Here is a 23,560-nt window from a genome sequence, read left to right as displayed (position 1 = left end):
AACGGAACGACAGTTCGCTTCTGATACGATTTATGAGGCCTAGAAAAACACAGTTAACATGTACCAATTAAACCACAATAAAAAGAGCTATATATAATTGGGTAATCAAATATTTTATGTACGGCCTTTGCAGACCTGTGAACTTAAGCATGGCGTTAGTCCTGAGCATAATTAAGGAATTACAATAAGTTACTAACAAGGGAGTAATTACTAACTGACATCCACCCGAGCGCAACCGTACGGCTGCAAAGGAAAACTATACAGCTTTCTCAGAAACTTCGTAGTTAAAGAAATAAGTTGCTGATGCAGTGCTGAAACGTGCATTTATCAGGAGACGCATTCAAAACTCACCCCTGACGATGAGTTTCACGACGTTTGAGTTGAGTGGCGCGTCTTGTAGCGAGGCCTTCGTGACCTGGCACTGCCACGATCCGTCGTCCTCCTCAAGGTTGACCTTTCTAATGTGCACCGAGCAGTCGCCGTTTGGCGGCTCTCGCTCGAAGTCATACTTGTCCGGAATCTTGCCCAAGGCGTAGCCGTTTTTGAGCCACACGCACTCGCCACGTCGGTTGCGGACTTTGCACTCGAGCATCACCTCGCTCCCAGGGTTCACTTCGGCATCACTGGGAGTTGTATCGAACTCCTGAACTGCGGACACCAACCCTAAGAAGAGACAAAAAAAGACACAAAATTTTTCAAATTGCAGGATAAAGAAGGCATAAACTTGACACAATTAATGCGTGTTTTCGAAACACACATTGACACGCCATGTAGATTATGGAGTCCTGCACCAGCCTCATTGTCCGGACTTCATTTCAAGTTATTATTTAACTGAAAAAAAATTAGTACATGATCGGTTTGGAGTTTTAACATCGGTTCGGGACGTCTTCACGAAACAATTAAAGTTCAATTTGTCAAAATTTTTGCAACTTTTGTGGTCAGAAATACAAATGCAAGCATAGTTTTAACGCGGAAACAAGCCCTCTGCCAAAGAAAGAAATAAAATTAGAACCTACTAATATCCGTCAATTTTATTAATTTTCGAAGGGCCGCCTCTTTCAAAATTTATCTGGCGAAAGGGGCTGCCTTGTGCCAGAGGTTGAATTTAAAAATATACATATATTCTTCCTTTTAAATAGCGAGCAATGAAACGTTTTGTTGCATTTCCCACAATTAGGACAAAATTTCTTAAACTTGGCAAACGGCGAAATGTGGGTACCTTCGTGGCACCTTCATAAATAACTATAAAAGTTAGGTCAACCAAAACATAACGAGTAATTTCCTGTCTTACGTTCTTAGTAGGTCATTATTTATAAGTATGCTGAGCCTTTACCTCATCTAAAAGCTTGTGAGATGTAGAGCTGGCGAGAGAAAAAGGAATTTTGGAAACTTAATTAAGGACGGCAGTTGTCCATTTGGCCAGGCATTGAATATATTGTAGTTTTCCCTTGGCGGTACCAAATTCTCGGAAAATATATTTTATCGTTCTGTTACTGTTGAAGTAGAGCAGAGACAAATGAAAGTGTTGATTGTTTCGGCACTGCATGCGCAATGAATTTTCGTAAAAGGCCTATTCCACGCAGGTATTTTTCTGAACTTTCCGAAAATTCCTGCCGAAATCATTCATTTCTGGTTCGTTCTGAACATTCAATGAATCAGATCAGTACATCAAGATAAAACTTTATCAGCCTTTCTTTAAGTAATAACAATGAGTGTTCTTAAATAGCCGCTTATAAAAGAGGCCGCCAATAACCAAAGAAGTGCACCGTGCACCAGGCTGGGAATTTTTCGCGCCAATTTTGGATGTAGCGAAATTGGAAAGTGTCATAAAGAGTAATCGATGCGATTCAATTTCTTGCCTTACGGGATTTTTATAGAGAAAGAAAGGGCGGTAATAATATAGAACCGCGTCCTTGTGCAATATTTATCGAGGTGAGCGCCTATCCAAAGCGCGCAAAAATTAATGGCCACTCACAGAAACAACTGCTGTTTCTCATGAAAAAAGAAAAAAAGAGACTTTCAAAACTGTCTTCACTCCCATCTTCCTGGTGACAGAAACTGCAAGTTGTATTTTTTCCTTGAAGACTAAAAATACCTACACGCCCCAAGCTGATCTAAATTTCAAATAACGATAATGTTTTGTTGCGAGGCGAAAAATAGAAAAAGATGACTAGAAAATAAAAATTATAAACCTGCAGCTATGCTAGTTTGAGGAGCAGCGTATTTATTCCCTCAAACAGCACGCGAGATTCTACGGTTGTTAGTTAGCTTGCTGTCTGACGCTACTACTGAATAAGGAGCACTTCATGTTGGCCAGACTGTTATTTACTAATGGCTGCTAGTTCAACAATGATACTTGCTGTGCACTCGTCCCTATGTAAAGGACACTTTGCATTTACCAAGCCGCTGTTAATTCCTGTCCCGAGGGTGGCTTAGTGAGAGCTGCATGTCTCTTCCAAAAATAACTGAGGCACTAAAAATTAACCCTAAGTTTGCCCACACTTCACACTGGTCTGTATTCAAGAAACAGCGGCATGTAGTTGTAATAATCAGAAAATAATTTTAGCATAACGGCACTTATGTGGTACAAGCGAAGGGAACGCTTGGGGCATTATAAAACAAGTATCCTCGAACAGAAAGAAAATAATTCCTCTCAGAACGCAAATGTCTTCAACCCCTTTAGTGTCAACAGCAAAATAAACTTCCACCATTACACATCGGATCATCGGACGCACTCCGGCTCTGGCGGGCTTTTCTCCTATACTTCAAGGAAGAAGAAGGGCCTGGCCGTTTCTTCGCAGAGCCGACCACAGGGCCACCCCACTTCGAAGAATTGGAGACCGGCCCTCCTCCCCCTCCCCCACCTCCACCCCCATGAAGCCCCTCATTTCTGCCGCAAGGCTAGGCCTATTTTATGCAGAAATAAAGACGTATAAAAAAAATAAACTTTCACTACTGAAGATGAAGACAAAGTAGAAAAGAAATGTAAAAACAACCCACAATTCGATTCCAATTACAAAGTTGGGACTCACTTTGTCGGTTCCCTTCCTTCCCTCTTTCGGCGCGAGTGCCAGGGGCTTTGCATTGCATCAAGTTTGCGAATACCTCCAGAATTACTTAACAGCGACCGGCAGATTCACTTGCTAATTGTTTGAAAAATTTCGCAGTTAGAAAAGCGTTTGGGTATTTTCATATATCTAATTCTCAGATATTATCTCCCGATACTTTGTTTTTTTTATGCTTTTCTTTTTATATACTCGTAAACTTCACCCAAGGCACAATCATTACCTTGCCTCCAGTTTACCCTATTCTGTGGGGTCTCCCCACTGAACACTGGCCAATCCCCCGTCGTGGGTACGTGCCATGTCACGAAGGCAACAACAAGAATTCAATAAAAATCATGGGGCCTTTTTCCCACTAGCATTGCGCTATATCCCGAGGAAATCCTTTTTATTTTGGTTTCTACCTTGGAAAACAACACACATCTTCTGTTTGCCTACCTTGCGGGCATACAGGCAATTGTCGGTGAAAGTACATTATAACAGAGTATAATGGTATGCACATTCAGATGCTTCACCCATGCCCTTTGGACAGTGATAGCTTCTTGATTTTTACCTTCTGGAATAAGTCGTTATGAGGCAACTTCGGCGTAGGAAGCATTTCGGGAGCTACCAAGAGCGTAGATCTCCTGGGAGTGTTCTAGCTGAGCTAGCATAACTTACTGCGTGTTCATTCTTGTATCTCCTTTCTGCACTGCAAGACACGACCGCAACCCTTTTCTGCTCCATAAAAAACGCCCTTTGAGACAAGACTATCGGCCTGACAAAGAAAATGCAAACACGCAAATAGCCCCCGGCCGTACAGCCAACCTCACCGCTGCAGGGCTCACTACAAGGCATAAGGCACAATGTTCTCGAACAGTGGTCTCAGCAAACAAAACCGAAAGAAGGCTTATAAAAACAATACAAGGTAAAATAAAAACAGCGTTTCAAATAAAATGATAATTCGCCATGGTTACCCGCTTTCAGATAAACACAGTGTTTTCTCTTTTTTTCAGTCTTGGCTTTCTTCCGCATTCGTTGCCTTGTATCCTGTAGCTCACTGCAGCCGCAGCGTTCTCCTCCGCAATATTTTCCCGACTCGCGCTAATTATCTCCTGTTTGCCGCCTGTTTAGCCCAGGCCTTCGGTCCTGGCTCGATTAATTTTTTATCTCGTTTCGGTTAGCTCCGCCGCTGCATACGCTTATTTGTGCTGATTTATTTTCGATCGTTATTGGGAGCCCCGCCAAGTCGGGAGAAAGTAGTTTCTTCTGGCTAGTGCTGTTTATCTTGCGAACCCCTCCGGACCTCCAGCTTGTTTCGCGTTTCTCCCAAAGCACTCAGACAGAAGCGAAAACTATTTTCCTCTTTTTTCTCTCTCTTTCTCTCTCAAGCAGTCGCGAAGCGGCAGCTGAAAGACATACGCATAGATAAAATCATACAGTGTGCTGATGGCTTCCGCTCTTATCCTTTGATTCGAGCGCTTCACATTTGCCGTTTTTTTTTTGCGATGCCCTTTTGGTGCTGGCAGGGCAGTCGCAAGTTTAGCACATTCTATGCATTTCTTCAAATGTGGCCCGCTTTCTTTCACACATAGAAATAAAACGGCATTTCCCTGTTTGCTAAGCACTCGAGTATGCAAAACCCATCAAGCGCGGAGAGGTATTTCTCCTTCCGCTTTAACAGCATCGCTCGACCTGATTTTTTTTCTAAGAATCGGAATCAGTTTTGAAGCCCAGTGAATTAACCGCCAACACCGGGTTCTGGTTTTCGTCCCGCGCAGTGTCTAAACGATTGCCTCCTTCCTTTCTCGTTTCTTTCGTCACTCGGTTGCTACCACTTCCTCTTTTCGCCGTCAGGGACGAACTAATTACGGGGCTTACTGGAGGAAATGAGTTAAGGTGAGCGGAGACTGCCAAAGCGAGGGCCAATTCCCGCGCGAGCCCGGACAGAGGGCACCCGCCGATAGGAAGGACGCAGGCGCGAAACTGGGGCTAGCAGCTAATTAGAAAGAAGCGAGCGTCCTAGCATAGCTCCGTCTTCTCATTCGCGCTCTGAGATTCAAATGGGCTGAAATGGTAGAAAAAAGCGGGAAGGTCTCGGGAGTTCTTCGCGCCACATCTCCAAGACCGGATTTACTAACGGCCCTGTAGCAGTCCGATAATAGGCTGGCTCAAGCCAGTGACTTCAACACTGCCATTCCAAAAAGAAGGCTTTGAAAACGAATTTCCAACAAGTTGAGTGGAGTCTGACAAACAGCGCTGCGTCAGGATGCCATCTTTTCCTTTAATTCGCCGAATGCATCGATGTCTTTTGTGACGCGCTCACAGATATTAGCCGGCACATATGCTGAGTTCTTGTTTCAGGCATTTCATTTCGTATTATAGAACGAAAGCTGACATAGCTTACCCCACCCCAACCTAAACTACAAGAACGCCGTAAAAACGTACTCACGTTCAACCTCCTAGCAAAAAAAAATAAAAAATAAAAAGTAGCAGCGAGAACTGTTTCACCTCCACGCCCCCCCCCCCCCCCCCCCTTACAACTTCCCTCTTGCCGTTTTAGAGCGACAACTTCTGAGGGCCGAAGCGACAATGTCCACCCTGATTGCAAGCTTACAAAAAATATCCTATCAGCTTCAAAGGAAAGGCGACCAGGACAATTGAATAGCGGACGCAAAAAACGTAAATTATTTATTACCTGGTGGAGAGATATACAAGCGCGACTAATTAACCGAGCAATAGAGAGCCCTCCACGCATCTCAGTGAAAATCAACTGAGCAAGTATTCAGACTCCCTCAACTAAGGACGACGTTTCGCTGTTTGCGTTTCACTTGACGTCGACAGTACACTCCTGCGAGAACCAATTCCATTACCAAACTGAAAAACACTCTCATGGATTAGCAGGTGCACTTCACAGTATTCAGTTTCCTTGTACTACGCCAAAGCTACCAACGATAGAGTTCTTCGCAGACACCCTCCCCCGAAAAGTATCACATCAAAAGTAATATGATATAAACTGGCGAGACTACAAACGCGAGAGTGTACGTATAATTGATGGTGTCGCCAAATGAGCACCTTCAGGGCATTACAATCCAGCCTAGCACGAAAGTATTGGCGAACGTACCGGGAACGGACTACCAATGCGGAAGCAGCCGCGCAAGGTTTGCGCCGGCAAACAAAGGCGACGCCGTAATTACGGGCCCCCTGATCAGAATGCAAGCTGCCGATCGAAGCGCCATTTGTAATTATAAGACTATTCGCGAGCTCACACGCGAGGCGGCGTAAATCGCTACCGGCAGTGCGCAAAAGCACACAGGACAAAACCCGACGTCTGAGTCCCGAAGAGGGAAACAGTGCGGCGTTTTCATCATTCACAGATGTTTCGATTCTTAGGAGAAAGGTCACTGACAACGCAGCGCGTCCGAGGCAACTTTGCACTTCACACAATATTATATTCGTCTTCTGTTCTTCCAATGAGTGATCGTGCATGGTGAATGTTTTGATCGCTCTAGTTAACTTTGATGGCAACAAACAACTCGTACGCGATTTTTCATAGCTGTGAATTAGTTGTATAACGTTTTGCGAAGCGTTTTTTTTTACTGGAAAAGAAAAATAGTAGAATTCACTTCGGGTGCGCTACCTTCCATTGTTCGAGCTCTTTCTCAATTAAACCCGTGCAGCGACACTAAAAAAACAATGAAAACAAAAAAGCTGAAAGCTATTACTTATGCTGTTTGCATTCTAGATATCCAACGTCTTCAACTTTATATGAGAGCTTCGAGAATATTGTATTCATACCATGTCACGCATAGAAATTGCAGCTGATCTCTTCGGCGAGATTAGCGGTGAGCTTAAAATGTATTGCAGGAAAAGTGAGTACATTCTGGGGTGCCTCAGAGGTGGTAGCTGTACTCGGGTATTTGCCGGTCTTTTCGCTGCTGGACGTGCCGCGGCCTTCGACCACTGCGAGTATCTTACACGTGCTGTAAGTTCTCGTTTTTTTTGCACTCCATATCGTTTGGGCAGAAAATTTCGGAATAATTCGAAAATGTTCAGCGTAACGTTCAACCTTAGGCTCGCTTTCATGTTTGGTCTTAAGTTCCACGCGGTTTCGGACGATGTTTCCCTAAATTAGCTAACAGTAGGAGCTAAAAAAATATTAATACGTCCTATTACTGCAAATTCACTGAAAAATGTTCACCTTAAAAACTGTTGTGTTAAGAACGCCCTGGCCGTCGTCCCATTGCTCATTGGAATGTTGTGTGCACCTGGCTCTAACATGGCGGAAGCGAAAGCCGAACTGGATTGCGCGAGTCTAAACGTAAACTAGTTTGGAAAGTTAAGCAATATATAAAATAATATTGTCCAGTTCATACAATACGCGTTCCGACCCATTCTTCGCCGGATGCAAACCGATACACTACCCGATTTTGTGTGAATAATCGTTAATATATTCACCTTGGCCCCACTCGGACTACACAGGCATGACAAAAAAATTCTGGCAATCACTTGTAAAAGCAATGTTGAAAGCTCGAAAAAACATTCAACCCATTCGTAACAGCTGTGGGCTTGCGCAGTTCGCACAACTAAAAAATAAGATAAAATAACTTATTCCAAAGCGCGAAGAATGTCCGTTGTATTTGATAAACACGCATACACACGACTGGCATTAATTTCCCTCTTTCTCAGTGTAGAGAAGAGACCGGTCGATTAAAAAATTTCGGGAGACTGCAAAAGAACAATTAACGAAGAACACAGTAGAACAACTAAAATACGACAACAGAGAAGCATCAACGTTGAAAACAGAGTAATTTGCGAAAAACGACACACCGGCTCAATACCATGTTCTACATGACTTCGTTTTCAATGTTTGACGATGCTGCTTCAGCAGCAAGGTTTTTATTACCATCTTCCGAAGAAGGGCCCTTGAAATTGTCTTTTAATTAAAGTTGTCAACGATAGCTCGGCGAAATTTCACACAAGGCCACCTTAGAATGTAACAAAAGTAGAAGCGCGAATATAAACAGGTGCAACAAGGTAATGAAGGCACCCCTGAGACAAGAGAGGCGAAGGTCGCGACGCCAGCGAGCTAGAAGGCAACAGGCAGCTGCCATCTCCAGCGATTGCAGTCGATGCCAGTCAAAGCGCAGCCAGCGGAAAGGTACGCAGTGATCCGTAAAATCGACACGCAACGCCAAACCGATCAGCGCTGAAATCTCCTCAGGTACAGAGAAGGTCGAAATCTCCGGCGACGGCTGGACGAAATGCCGCCGCACATGGCGGCGCCGCCCAAAATCAAAAAGAGTAAACAAGTGACACGTAGCTATAGAAACGCACGTGCGCAAACAAACAGGCGAACACGGTCGTGAGCGCAGCTGTACCACAGTTTGCGCGAGCACGTGGATCGAAGGGCAAGAAAAAGATCGCGGAGAGGAGAAGAAAGAGCGGGCGGCGTTTCTCCTCGATGGTTGTTTCGGAAGCCGAGCGTGCCCACCCGTACATTGGGCTCTGATGCGACTGAGCAAGAAACATCAGCGTGGTGCGTTCGAGCCGTCCGCGTTTGTTGTCTTGGAAGAAGCGCGTGCTTCTGGCGTGCATCCATGTCGGATGTGTTAGCATTCAGTCTCCCCACATTGTCAGGATTGAAAGTTTAAAATCGGAATACGAAAGAAAAAAATCCTCCAGGAAATTCAATGTTTTTTTCTTTTATTGCGAACGTCGAGAAAAAAACGGGGTGCAATTATTAATGTTCAAAAATAAAAAAAACAACACGAACAACAATGCAAGGGTAAGTCGGGACGTTTCCATAAAAAAAATGCAAAAAGCAGCTGCCCGTAAACAGTCTTCGTACATTGTAAATTAGCAGAATAAGAAAGGGAAAACTGCAGGGGACACTTGACCTCCGCCTTAAGGTTATGACGCGGTAGCGTTAATGAATTAATGCCCCTATATGTGGAATTAGTCATTCTATGCTTTACATTCATGGATACCTGGGAGTACTCAAAGCACTCTTGGCGCAGCTGTGCAGCGGTTAAGCAATGCGCCAATGCACCGCAATGGTAGATTCTACCACCGGTAGGGCTTGTGCGAGCCAGGCTGCTTTTCCCGTGCAACCTCTCGCGACCAACTGTTAATTTAAATGCCACCTGGCATGGTTCGCACTTTGCTCACCATCCGGCGGGCAGGTTGTGAAGATATCACAAGGTCACGTGACCTAGGTGGCCCACCTGGCCTCAGATCGCTCCTATCAGAATTTTTCGAAGATTTTGTGCTCAGCTAATGACGCCGACGCCAGCTTTTCTGCGACACTGAGCTATCGCGTGAACATTGCTGCGCGAAAGCATTTCTGTATTATTAGCCGTAAAATGTAAAAAAATTCGAAGGCAGCAGCATCCCCAAACGTTACAACGCAACTGTGGGAGACACCACATTCTTGCGACCACCCGGAAGATCAAAGTGGACTGACAGGCAGGGCCTGTGTCGCCGCAGCAGCCGCAGGGGTCCTGGACTAGGGGTTCTACCCACCAAGCCCGCCAAGACCATTAGTAAAAAATAGAAGTTCTTCGTTGATTCATTGGTGACCACTCATGGATAGCCTGCGACGCAACCGTAGGCTCGCATGAGAGCGATAAAACGAACTCAAAAGTTGACGAAAGTAATTTGGGAGAGTGGGGCCGCAAGCTAGTTGGGAAGACATTGAAACGATATCCGCTACAACGCGGGACAAAAAAAAGAGACACAATACTGTGACTGTGCTTCCTTTTTTAAAAAAAAAAGCAATGCAACGTCATGTAAGTGCTTACTCCTGCGAAGTAGCGTGAGGCAACCTAGAGTTTGAGGGAAGCTAAGTGCCGAGTATTAAAAGGCTGTTCTGTAGAGAATGTTGAGGAAATACTCTCTACATGGGTGGTAATGACCTATTCATATATGGGACGACGCTGATTCGGCGGACTTTGCTGTCGTTTAGACGGCGCGGTTTCATTATACACTATTGCTAATAATATTTCATAATCCCTGGCAATGAGCTGCGAAGCGAGTAAATTTTCGTTAGCGCTATAACCGGAACCTAACAGCGACCACGCATCTTTTCGTATGTGTTGAGAACGTAAGCCTTAATCGAAATATTTCGCTCTTAAATGCTCTAAACTTGAAGCAGGAGCGCTTCATCAACGCATACATAATCAATTCTGAATTAGTTCACCTACTTACCCTTAGCACGAACAGCGAAAGAGAACCAAACATCCTATTCTGATTATGCAGTGCGCTCACGTACATCGAGAGCATGTAGCGTGAGCACCCGAGCTCCAGTGACGACACGCCAGCCATAAAAACCACCGCCGCGTTATTAATCTTCGTCCCTCGTCGTCACATCACACACGGCTCCTTTTTTGTTCCCGCCAGAAGTGCACGCCTCGCGGATATCCCCTCTCCCTATCCACTTCTTGTTTCCAAGCGGCCCGCGATCGGTTCAGCGAGCACGAAGAGGATAGCCGCAAGGAATGGTGCCACCTACTTAACAGCTCACTCGCCGTCGCCTTGCTTCCTTGCATTATCCCGGCTTCAGTCTCCTTATCGCACTGAGACTAATTTCTGCCGCCCGTGAAGATCTCTCGAGCGCAGAGAAATTAGTATGCAAGGACACGAACGAACACTCCTTCCCCAGTTACTTACGTCCGATCACACGCACTCAGAAAGCAGCGCGACGTCGTTTTGCATGCGTTGTCGCCACTCGAGAAAAAAATGTGGTCCGTCCTCGCTGGCAAGACTCTATACTGTGTGTTTTTCTCGTGCACGCTGAAATTATCGGATTAAAGTTCTCAATAAAAGTGAAGCAGTAAAAGCTCGGACCTGATCCTCTAATACCTGGATCTTGTGTAAGTTCAATATTAAAAGTGCCATTGGCGCACGAAAACACATTATGCAGTCCAATCTTTAGTTTCTCTAATCATATATGTCCTCACATATTATTAGGCACCAAAATATCTACCTGAATGCTTATTGTATTGAAATGTGGTTATATAACTTGGTAAACATAAATGCGTCCCAAGCTCCCTCGCCATAAAATACCCATACCGGGGATGCTGAAACTTGCTTTGCCACAGCAACACTCATATTGAGGCAGAGTACGCTTTACAGGCAAAAAAAAAGAAGCAGAAAGCCGTCAGCAGGCATTTTGTAATTGCAAACCAATACCGCGAAAGCACACCAAGATTTGATCCTCGCTACCGCCGGGTACCCGCCGATTTTCTAATGGGCGCGATATTTTTATCGGCCTGGTGGTTGATTTTATTGGGGTGAAATGCTTGGAAGAAGGGCCTTCGACCCAGCCGTTGCGTTGAAAGTTAAAGTGATTCGTACCGCCGTCAAACTAATTAAACCCGATCCATGCGATAAAGGCCACTTCTGGCCCTTTCTTTGACCGAAGCGATGACCCTATGGTGCAGCATCCGCTTGGCATTAGCGAGTGCCCCCACCCGCCAGTTTTATAGTCGGTACACGATTTCGCTGGACTTGGTGCTCGCCTTTTCTGGGGTGAAAGGCTTGGAACGGTATTGGACGACACCATCTCATATCCTTTTGCGCGCTGTCGTTTCTTAAAGGGACACTGAGGAGAAACTGAAGTTGGCTTGTATCGATAGAATACCAGCTCCTTATCACAAAAATGCCGCTCTTACTGAAAACAAAGCTCTTGTAAGGTAGAAAATAGCAAGAACAAAAAATACAGGTATCGCCGCCACAGGCCAATCCCGCAAGTACAAGCGTGGTGACGTCATAGGACAAGAGACGCCACTTTGGAGGAATTTTCCTTCCTACAATAACCGCGAATCCCTGAGGCTGACAAAGGAAGTTTGCGCGGTTCAATATTGAAGTAAGTTTTGTTTTAAAACCGATAGTGCCTTTTTATCACACAAGGAAGGCAGACAAAAGACAACCTGAATGTTGGAAGCAAAGAAAACCGATTCTTGGCGGCGCCCCAGGCGGCCAGGAGAGTTTCGATTTGTTATGGCGCTTCGCGTCTATGAGCTTTGCGTGCCCCGTGGTTTTGTTTTCGACGCGCCTCGATTTGCAAGCGTCGATCAACAGAGGAACTCCAAGTGCCACTTCAAGTACTAGTTAACCTTTGAAGGAGCTTGTTAAGACTGGTCAGGTGATCGCCGCGGTCGATGAAAAAATATGATGGCACGATGGTCGGTAATCGTACAAGGCAGTACTTGTGTCTGCGCACGCTCGCCCGGCGAAACATTCCCGGCTGTTCCAGTCAACTTCAAACTACTTAACGGAAATCGTTTGTTAGGGACGGGAGACAAGGTACAAGGCAGTTCAGAAACATTGCTGATGGCATAGCTCTGTTAGGCCAGGATATACCTAGCGAAAGCGCGGAGATTTCTGCATCGGAAGAGTGCATTCACTAGATGCGCCTTTATTGATAGTTATACCTCAAGCCGTTGTGGCGGAGTGGCAGCGTCTGCGCCTCAAACGCCAAAGGCCCTAGTTCGATTCCGATCCTCGGCAAAAGACTTTTTTCTTTTATTCAGTGAGTGTGCGGGGGGTTTCAGTGGCTCCCATAGATGGCGCCACCGAATACGTTGGTTAGCGGTTAGCGGCGCAGGCTCTGTTAAGGCGCGTTTATGTTCCGGCGTGACGCGCGCACGCGCGTGCTGCATGGCGACGTCACATCAGCCAAAGCGAGACCCTCTATACTCCAACTGCACTTGACCGCCGACAAGTTCGGCGGCTTCGGCACACTCTGACCGCACAGGCGGAGACTTGGAGCATGTCTCTATTTCGCGCCAAGTGCGCCAGCCGCCGCCGGCCCGGCCAGACTGATTCGGCGAGTTGTGACGTAATTCAATAGCTTCGGCAGTTGGGCGGAACTGTTCTTTTCGAGCTCTCGGCTAATTTAATCCATTCACAGTACACATCTGAAGGTACATGCAAGTGGGCGAGAGAGCCCGATCCAGAGAACCAGTTGGATCCAGCGGAATCCGTTGAAGCGTCATGCGTCGGCTTTAGTTTCAAGCCGCCAACTTTAAACGCGACCGCCCTTGAGCACCCATCCGCTTTTTGTGGCAAAAAATAAATAAATAAATAACTTGGCCCTTGCAGCGATGGGAGACCTCGACGCTGCCTGCTGCACCGTGCAACCGCGCAGTTCAAGGAATCACAATCCGTTGGCCCCAAAGCCCCGGCCAGCATCCTATGGGCGCAACGCGCCGACCTTGTCCTGGCCCCTCGCGACTCCCCGCACTGGAGTTATGATATTTAGTTTGCAACGGTTGCTCACTGCGGAAGGGGAAAACCACCCGCCGGCGCCTAACCTAACCGTGCTCCCTCAAAATCATCGCACGCTCTGTGGGGCTGAGGTCGCTGAAATGCAGGCCGAAGTTTCTGCGAGAACTACGTCGTCGGGCTCGGGAACGGGATCCATCGTAACGCTGGCAAGACGCCGGTGCAAAAGTAAACGAAGCGACGGTAGCGACCCCCGATAGATGCCTTCAACATGCGGCGGCGGTAGCTTTCATTTCGGCAGCTGCTAGACCGCACCGCTAACCGTCAGAAATCACGGAGTCTGCGTTTACGTCACGTTTCACGTCACTCCGTCCTATGACGTCATAAGAGTTCTCCGTGACGTCATAAGAGTTATCGAGTTTGAATCGAAGCGGCGGGAAAAACTTTTTCAACTTGGAATTCAAATTTCTTTGAAATAAATGCATCTTTCGCTCCCAGAAAAGCGGCAACAAAGCCATGAAATGCCTAACTATCAGATTTTGCTTTTAAAAAAATTGATAGAGTTCTGCTCAGTATCCCTTTAGGTACGAATTACCAACACGCCCAAGCTTATTCTCTTCGGAAGGCATTTCTAGTGACATTTCACCATAAGGTACCTTATTTAGGTAAGTAATTGTGCCTTGGGTGAACCGGATAACGCTGGAAAGAATTCCGCGAAATGCAGTGGCTGCGGGAAATAACAGGGTGGTTACGAACTTCGTGCCCCGACACGTGATAAAAACTGTGGCTGCTGAACAATGCACAAGCGGTGCGAAGAGCAAGAAACACAACTCTACGCTAGGTTTCGAGTGGCGTTTTTCTTCCACCTCGCTGCTAACGTACCACGGAAAGCACGAGCAAACAAGCTAGTCTACAGCACAGAGATAGTTACGTGCCCTGCGTTTCACTTCGACGAAAGACACTTCAGAAACGGAACAAAGAGTGACCAAAAATGATCTTAATAAAAGAGAACTCTACGAAGGTTTTCTGCAATTCTTACCAAAAGCAAGGCCCCCCTCCCCCTCTATCCCCCTCGCATTTTTTGCACCCTTGTGCCTTCTGCCGCTGGTCGCAAGTAAGCAAAAGCGTAAAAGGAGAGCCGTCTGAGTTGAACGAGATCACAAAGCACGCATACACAAGCACGCCGAAGCTCAAGTGATTCGAGGAGTGATTCAAGATGCGCTAACCAATAAGCCATGGTAACGAGAAGCGGGAAGCAATCGAGAAAACCAGCCAAAGTAAGTGCGCCGTGTGCCCTCTTTCTTGTTGCCCGCCCCTCGTTGCACGCAGCTGCAAAGAATCTTGCGACAAAGAGATCGCCGACAAAGGACCGCGCGACTTAACGAAGGGTCGGCATACCGGACCTGAAAAAGAGACGCCGCCAGAACCTCTCTGATTGCACCGGCATTGCTACAGCTCTCGTCACGAGGCTTCTTAGGGTGTGCAAGAGGCAGCGTGTATAGCGGCCCTAATTTCACCGGCATGCCTGTCCGTAAAATATGTGATCAGAGAGAAAGAGCAAAAAACAGTTAATGCCTCTTTGCTACGTTTACAAGTATCGGACAATATGCGACCGGCTATATAAAAAAAAAACCTCAGACGAAATAGAGAGATCTTATGCGTGAGATCAGTTAGTGTATAAAGGGAGCATAGAATCATCGCCCTTCTGGAATTGTGAACGAACATGACCAAATCCGGGTTATGCGTTAAATCTTGGAATTACTTACAGGATTACAAAATCTATGCTTACCAAAAATTAACCCCTGAAGCAGGCCATATCCTTTAGAGCATAGGAAAGTTCTGTAGACAATTAACTACGCATCAAAATATCACCATCGTGGCTTGAGAATACAGTGTATTTTATTTTAATCATATATACACACAGGAAGCATTTCGTACTTTGGTCTTTATCTCGACCGATAAAAGGTGTCAGCATATCAGAAAATCAGTTAACAAGCATACAACGCTGTCATATTAACGTGGACAACATATATACAAACAAAGGGCGCCGGCACTAGAGTCTGAAGTCGTTGCGGAGAGGTCGGACCGAGGCTCCCTAACCACTAAGCTAACGACGCATAGCTGTCCACGGGATTAGGCAATGCCTGCCCATGGTATTAGGCAATGCCTGTCGTGGTCGAGACACCGTACCATAATGTTCTATAAATATTACTCTCCTCACCTACTCGACTTTTTTTGCTGCGCAACTTAATCATACCTAACAAAGTAAAGGTGCGATCTAATTTTTTGCATGATGCTAAAAAATAAGTCTTACATAAACGTCACTGAGCCTACCACGACACAAGTCGACGGGAATCAATCTAGACTCATCTCATCTAGGCCGATGAGATTAGGTTGTGCTTAGGCTCACCAACGTAGTCTCAGCACTTTAGAGACAAGCAGGATGCGACGGGAGTAATCCCAAAATCTCGACGCCTTCGACAGCATAATAGATTCAGCCTAGTTGGATACACAATTGCGTCTAGTAGAAAATTTCTCGCAGTCACAGATTCTCGAAATAATTCCATGTTCATTAGCGTACGACAAGCGGCGTTTCAAAGAGCCTCCCTTTCTTGCGTGATATCCTCACATCCAGGAGGAGTAACTAGAATGTAGAAGCTAAGCATAACGGGAACCGTCAAAATCATTAACCACATTTTGGCTATCATTTCATCAGAGAAGTAGCCAACGTGGCTGCTTCTTAACGAATGTCTGCTTGTTCCTTTACCAAGCTGACTTTCCAACTCTTGCACTCAGTACAATGGATGCACGAAAGAAAACAGTCTGGAGCCAACAGCGATGAACACTGTAGTCAACGCTCGAATTATCAGCCGTCATTAGAGGAAAAAAGTGAACAAACTAATTCCAACAATGCAGAGAAATTACAAACCTCGATGAGATAGATGTAAAAAAATGCAAACTGGCGCGGATCTCATACGACCCGTGCACCGCACGCTCCCCAAAACCTCGCTCCATCCATCTTGCTCGCGCCATCAGCTCCAGCCTATGTCAACGATCTTTCCGGTAGAGCGGGGCAGAAGTTCACCTTTTTTTTCTTCTCTTTATTTTCTCCCCGTGAACTATTCCCTGGCTTAGCTTTCTCTTCGCATTTCAGGATTTTGACGTTCTTTATTTCGGACGCGGCCGTATACGTAGCCTTAAATGCAGATCTACTTTGCCTATATGACAGCGCGTTTTCATTCATTGTTGTACTTTTGATATGCGCCCACAAGAGTGTGCCAAAAGAGACGAAAAGCCGGTCTCGACACCTTTTTCAGAGTAGCGCAGGTCCTCTTTATTCTCATTTATTTTCTTTTGCGAGGGAGTTCAGTCCTGCACTGGCGTCCAAATTGAGCCCCGAAAAAAAATGGCCTTTTGCGACGAAGGAACGTACGTGCTCGTCGCCCTTTGGGTACAGCCTCATTTATCAAAATTATTTTAGTATTTCTTCTCGCACACTCACGAGGACACACGTGCAGTAATAACTTGGGCTTGCAAAGGAAGAAATAACGCGCATGAAAAAACAGACGCTTAGAATTTAAGAAATTCATGCGTTACATTTCATTTTCACACTGTACCTAAAAAAACACTTTTCGCGAAAATTTTTTTCGTATAATTAGGCAAAAAAAACGCACTTATTTGTTTGGAAACCCGACAAAGCATCACTGCATACAAAAGAAGACAATACAGAAAAACTGGGGTGTCAAAAGAATCTTGTACCAACAAGAAGCCGCCCAAGTTGAGTCTGCGCCCGACGTGACCCGGATGAAGTCTGCATTCGAGAGCCAGTCAGATGGGATTCAAGGGCAAGCAGTCTACGAGACGTACCTAATCTCGCAAGGCGCGTACGGCATGGCACTGCAGGGATTATGCCGAAATCGTCATGCCGAGACATGAGAACGAAGAACCCTTTTTCTAGAAGCTGTCTGCGCGGCATCAACAGCGCGAAAAAGTAATCATGTGCATGTGTGAACAATGACAGCGTGGAACAGCCTTGGAACGCTACTTAGCTGTGTACACATGGCCGCGACCGCGCGTCAAGATGAACATGACGTTCTCTCCAATCGTGAGCTTATATCCCATGCAGGACGCATACACGAGTCGGGGTGTGTGTGATTGAGAGCCTTGAGCTTTGTGAAACCCTACCAGACAGTCCCTCAAAAACCAGCCCGGACTCCTTCTTGGTGTTTTACATAATGTCAACCCTTTAAGGAGCCAGCTAACAGTGTAGGAAGATGTAAATACATTGCCCTCCTAAGTCAGGCTCATCTGTACCTAATGTAACCAAACGAGTACTCCTCTCAACATCCACATGAAACGCTCGACGGCAGGCCTGTCCTGATCGGACGGGTTACGATTTTAACCGAGGATGCCTGCAATGACACACGAACCCCACGTCTGACGGTATGTTGTGTGAATCTCTAAAGCATGCCTAGTACGATTGGGCGATTCAGAGCGGAGTGAGGCACAGAATGCTTGAGGTGGTGATCACGATAAATGTTAAAGGCGATTTCAGTCTTGCTCAAGTAGCCGAAGGTCGAGTCAGTGCTGATTTCTCTCTTTTATTTCGTGGATAATAAGCAGCGAGAGGAACAAAGGAGGCCGCCTGACGGAGGATGCGGTACACGTGAGTGCTCAGTATAACTGCTGTACAGCAAAATATAGGCCCTGCATTTTACATTGATAACTCCAAACAGCTGCAGCAGTTGTACCTAAAGTGTTCCTGTTTTTCTCCAATTTTTTATAAGCAGCCCCGTCCTAGTCCAAAAAGAGAAAGTGGTATTGTCAGGTTCCATAACGTGCTACACAACTTCAAGACGTGGGAAAACACAACAGCAATGATGCAGTATATCGTCTCGATCGTTGGGAGAAATATGAGGAAGGCATGATTTTAAAGGCGAGGAACATGTAACTTGTCAGACGTTTGGACAAAGGTTTGGACAAAGGCTATAACGAAAGTGTCGCATTCAGCTGTGTTTCGCTATATTTGTTCAGTTCAAGCAAATCCACTCCAACGAATCTTTTGTGTTCAAGCTGGTCCACTCACATGGATTTTTTTTTGTGTTTAGAGATTCAATGAATTGAACCTGACTCACCTGCTTATATTCAGCTTTAAGTTACTTCATAATCCATTCACCTGCATGAAAATTGGCGCAAATAACTCCATGGTCGAAAAATACGTCGACTCAGCCAATAAGGGTGCAGTAGTTTCAAGAATGTCGGTGAACCGCTAAATGCGATAGCGGAGACAGGAATAGAGCAGCTGCTGAGTCATAAGTATTGATCTCGGCACTGTGCAGATCTTGTGTGTACGTAGGTGCATTTGCTGTGAAGCATAGTTAGTGAAAACTCAGGAGCCTCTCCAAGCAGCCTTTTCTGGTTCCAGTTTGCAGAGGAAACTTAATGCATTGATAAAATAATGCGCGCAGTTGGAGAGTAAAAAATCCACGGTTTCACAAACAGCGCTTTTAAGTACTTCTGAGAAGATGCCTGTGCCTACTTGCTAAGATGACAGAAATCGAATACGCGATGTTGAACATTTAGAGACAGTTGTTCGTCGCGGAATACAGTTATAGCGGAATCTGCACTCGAAAACCATTCAGCACGTTTACACCGTCCTCAAGAAAGCAGACATCATAAGGAATAGCCGCAAGCTAAACATCCGTACGCAGCAAAATTGAGACGCCGCTTTGCAAATTCTAATAAAACCCTTCACCTCTCACGAAAAGAAAGCTAACCAAAAGGTGTAGCAGTTCGTTTGGAGTAGCAATGCAGAGCGAAAAAAAGCTAAACCAAACTCCACGCTCTGAAGTATAAAAGTAAAAGAAAATATGCAAAAATACAAAAATGACGCAAATAAAATCACCGAAAAGATTCAACTCCAAAAGCGGACAGACTGGAGGTTGGTCGGGGCGCTCTCGCAGGAAGCGATAAATTAAATTTCGAGAGTCGTTGCACACGCCGCTTCGACATCAGCGGAGCTCTTGATGAATTTCCGGCTGGCTGGCCAGAAACGATATCTCGCCACCGCTGGGGGTTGGCCGAGCGAATCCCAGAAGCGGAACGGTGCGAAGGGCCAGTCTGAGGGAGGAAGAAGTGATAGTCGCTCATCCATAATTGCGTGCAGCGGGCTTGGCACCGGAAACGTCCAGCCACAAAGTGCAAAGCTTTTAAGCCAGGTCAGATGGATATCAACGTGAACGTAATATAGAGCTGGCCAGAGTGAAAATTCAGCCAGGTTGATTTTGCGTAAAAGCGTTTAAGAACAAGTGACACACATATAGTAGATAAGAAAGTCTATACACTACGTGTGTGATATATATATATATATATATATATATATATATATATATATATATATATATATATATATATATATATATATATATATATATATATATACATATGTATATATATATATATATATATATATATATATATATATATATATATATATATATATATATATATATATATATATATATATATATATATATATATATATATATATATATAGTAGGCAAGGTTGGAAACATGTGGTGTATATCCTGCAGCACCTCATGTAAAAACTATTATTTTTATTTGTAGATATTTACAGCAAAAAATGATAGGTGCTTATCACCTCCGACTAACCTTAATTTTTCCTTTCATCTTTGTATTGCCATTCGAATATTGGCGCACAACACTGGGAGCTACAGTCGAAGAGGCAGGATGTAATGAATGTAACGTTATCTAGTGTCACAAACCAATAAATGCTGTGTTGATTAAATTCAATACGCTATCCTCAACAGCACTGAACTTCCTTCGCAAATCGATGGCACTTCACGGTTTATGCAAAATGCCGTCATAATCTCTCATATCTGACGCTGCCAAATTTGACCTCACATGAGGCAGATCAACGAAATGTTCTGTTTTGAGCCTCCATCGGCTAAAGCACCGCAATATCACACTACGAGTACTATTGCTATCTCGTGCTACAACTAAACATCTTCAGTGATGCATGTACTATTGAGGAATGCCATGATGGCGGGAACTGCCTAGGTTTTAATATTACTTAGACCTGCTACCGTGATGAAATGTTTCATCAAATGTGGAACAGAAGGCTTCTGACTAGATATTTTATGCGGCGCCAGTCTGAGTCCGCACTACTCCCGTTATGCAACAAAAGCCTTTTTTTATTTTTCTGTTGCATTCTTAGTAATCGTAGCGTCAATACTTATTTCCTCTATAAACTGAAACCACAGAGGCGTCGAAGCACACGAAGAAAGGAGAAAAAAACTGACTTGCAATATAGTCGGATTATAAAATGTTTTGGATGACAGAAATCTGTGGGGCTAAACAAAACTGTTCATATAAACGAACAATCACGTGGCTGTTCCATTCTGACTGCCGCAAAAAAACCTGAAAAAGAATCTGCCCTGTTTGACAAAGGTACATAGATGAGGTGTTCAGCAAAGGAGGCTTCGAACACACCGTTAACAGCAGCTTGTGTGGAAACATTTATAGACTCCAGCGTCACGGAACCTTGAGCAAATGTGGGGAATCATAAAAAAATGGACGTAGGGAAGCATCCGCACAGAATACGGCTCCCGATTAGTTTAGATAGGTGGGCATTGGCTCAGGAAAAGCATGGGTTACAACCGGTCACAGCCTTTGTCACAGGTAAGAGGTCTAAAGGTGTTCTCTTCAAAGGCGTGTATTGCGATTCTAGTAGCGTCCGTGGGAGTACTACTATTCGGTGGGATGAGGACTTGAGTTCATCTTACCTTCAAGAGATCTGCTACGCTGGTAATGCATAACGGGCCACACAGCACTGGCCAGAAAGTAAAGCACTTGGGCTCTGTATTTCTCACAAGTTGTGTATACATGTACGAGGTGCCATATACAGAGGCAGCACATATCCCTGGGATCTCAGTGTAATCGCTACTGCATGGAAGTCCCTTGGGGGTGACTGCGAGGACACGCATGAGAGAAAGATGACAGAGAGAGGCCCGGAGAAGGTGGAGTACTCGGCGTTCCCGTGCCTTAGGCACCGGTCCGGCTGGAGGAGGAGGGGGGGGGGGGGGAGCGGCAAGAGGAAGAGAGGGCATAACCGTGGCCCGGGCCAGAGCGTCGCGTAGGTCACGCGGCGCTCCGGAAGGAAGATTAGCGCGAAATTGATTAACGGTTGCTACTTCGGTCGCTGCGCTGATTAGCTCCTCGCGCCCTGAAGCGGATGGCGTGCGCCAGCGAACGGTGCGGCCACGCCTGCGTGGGTGCGCGCCACGAGCAGAGAGCTATGTTCTCACGCGTGAAGTTATAGCACTGCACTACACATAACTCTCTTGCTACCTGAAACAGTCACTCGAAACATCGAGGGGTGACAAACATGCATGGAAAATGAAAAAAATCGAGCCTAATGATTTTATGAGAGCTTCCTTTCATGTCTGCACTTGCAGAAAAATTGGCAGAAAAATCGTCGCTTTAATTTTAAGAGTACCGTGGAAGCGAAATGCTGTTTAAATTATTCGCTGGCAGCTTCTGAACTAACAGCGCGCTTTCGTGCAGCAGTCTGCATCTTTGGTCGAGCATGAACGTGAGGTTGGCAGTTTGCAGATTTGTTGCAGGCTTGTAACGACTGCTTTATTACCACCTTAAGACATTACGGAGCTTTGCGCAAGTGTCAGTCAAGCGTTCCAGGTTGAGAGGATAGTCATGCCTTCAAGCCAAGAATCTACACATGCAAGAAAAAAAAAATAAGGGCCTTCTTAACCTCATTCTTAAAGAAGAAAATGTGATAGCAATAAGGATGCCTTGTGTGGTGTCTACAATGGGTGTCTAATGTTCGTCTTGCGATCTTTCTGCCAAAATTCTGGATGGAACCACTTCTACTAATTGCCCTTATATGGCATGTATCAGTAATTGCCTTCAAGAATGTTCGAGTAGGTTCTACTGGATTATCATATGTGATTATACAAATCATACCGACTAATCTACCTTAATCTATTTTCTGATGTGGGCCTACTTCCAAAATGTTGAGGATCCTTGAAAATTTTCGAGGGTGGTCTAACTTACAAATTGTGGAGGTGCTCCCATTTCTGCTTTGGCGGTGCATTATGACTGATCCACAGGTGGTCACGCGGTTTTGATGACGTGATGACCATCTGAGTTGCATTCATAGATCGCAGGAACTGCTCATACCTCTACTGGCGCAGTGGTGCAGCGTTTAAATAATGCGCCACAGCTGCGGCAGGTGGCTGTTTAAATCACAGCTACCGGCGGGACATGATACCCACGTTACTCTACCTGAGCTCCAGTAAGGCTCATGCACAGCGCCACGGTGGGCAGCTGGCAACTACACGGAATTTGGCAACGGTGGGCAGTTCGCTCGCGATCCTGGCACCTCCCACGGCGATGACGGCACAAGATCACGTGGTATCTCTCGACCAATCATGGAATTTCATAGGAAATTTCAAATTTGGCGCTTCTGTGACTGGTCACCTGGATCACGTGACCCAGATGACGTCATCGTGAAATGACCAATCACTGAATTTCATTAAGGAGACGCCAGAATTTTTTTTCCTAAGGCGACAGCCTAAATGCTATCGCATTAACAACGTCGTCCGAGTGGGAAAATCTGTTTTTTGAGCGACCACATAGCGAGCAAGCCTGACAGTATTAGCTTACAGGGCTTCTCGATTCATTGCTATGTAAACACATGCAGAAATACGAGAACTTTTCGGACAAAAATTAGGCTGTGCATAAGCGCCGCGTTTGTGCGCCCCTCTCTGGCCCTATAGTATTACTGTGATTACTATAGTAGTGCCGAGCAGGACATCGTGAGATTCTTTCAGAAAAGTGCAGTTCAAAAGTAAACGGGCCACTTCTTTTTTGTTCTTCTGTTTCTTCCGCTCCTGCTTCAAATTATTGCCGCTCTTGCGATCGGACGATTACCCAGAGTTATTCGTTTGGTGCGTATGACAAGACCAACAGTACATACACAAGCCACAAATTCAAAAGTGAACTACTGGAAGCGGATAAGGAAACCTTCTACTGGCAACGACATATGGTTTGAGCAGTACATAGATGCCTATAGATTTTTTTTCACATGTTGCAAGCCAAAGAACTTTGGAGCCCGAGTCTCAATGACAACTTACCCCATTGGTGAACATCGATACGAAAAAGCAGAGATTTTATTCCACTTTATTCCGTTCTGTTCTAACCTACGCTAAAATATATAAGCTTGGTAGAAAACGTCATTCTGCATTAAA

At 45.4% G+C, this 23,560-nt stretch overlaps 1 protein-coding gene across 4 annotated transcripts in view; it reads right to left on the bottom strand.

The window, feature by feature from the left end:
• The window catches only part of LOC144136544 (kin of IRRE-like protein 2), a 402,200-nt gene that overhangs the window by 72,764 nt on the left and 305,876 nt on the right, over positions 1 to 23,560 (bottom strand). For all 4 annotated transcript variants that reach the window (XR_013315630.1, XM_077668936.1, XM_077668937.1 and 1 more), the window contains exon 2: positions 352 to 663. Coding sequence is in view for 3 of the 4 variants with exons in the window: in XM_077668936.1 (XP_077525062.1) it covers positions 352 to 663 (312 nt within the window). In the remaining variant the exon portion in view is untranslated. The remainder of the gene's footprint in view (positions 1 to 351; positions 664 to 23,560) is intronic.

The sequence above is a fragment of the Amblyomma americanum genome, chromosome 6 (genome assembly GCF_052857255.1).
Source record: "Amblyomma americanum isolate KBUSLIRL-KWMA chromosome 6, ASM5285725v1, whole genome shotgun sequence".
Classification (NCBI taxonomy): Eukaryota; Metazoa; Arthropoda; class Arachnida; order Ixodida; family Ixodidae; genus Amblyomma; species Amblyomma americanum.
The sequence above is the reverse complement of the archived record's forward strand: the minus strand, read 5'-3'. Positions and strand labels throughout refer to the sequence as shown.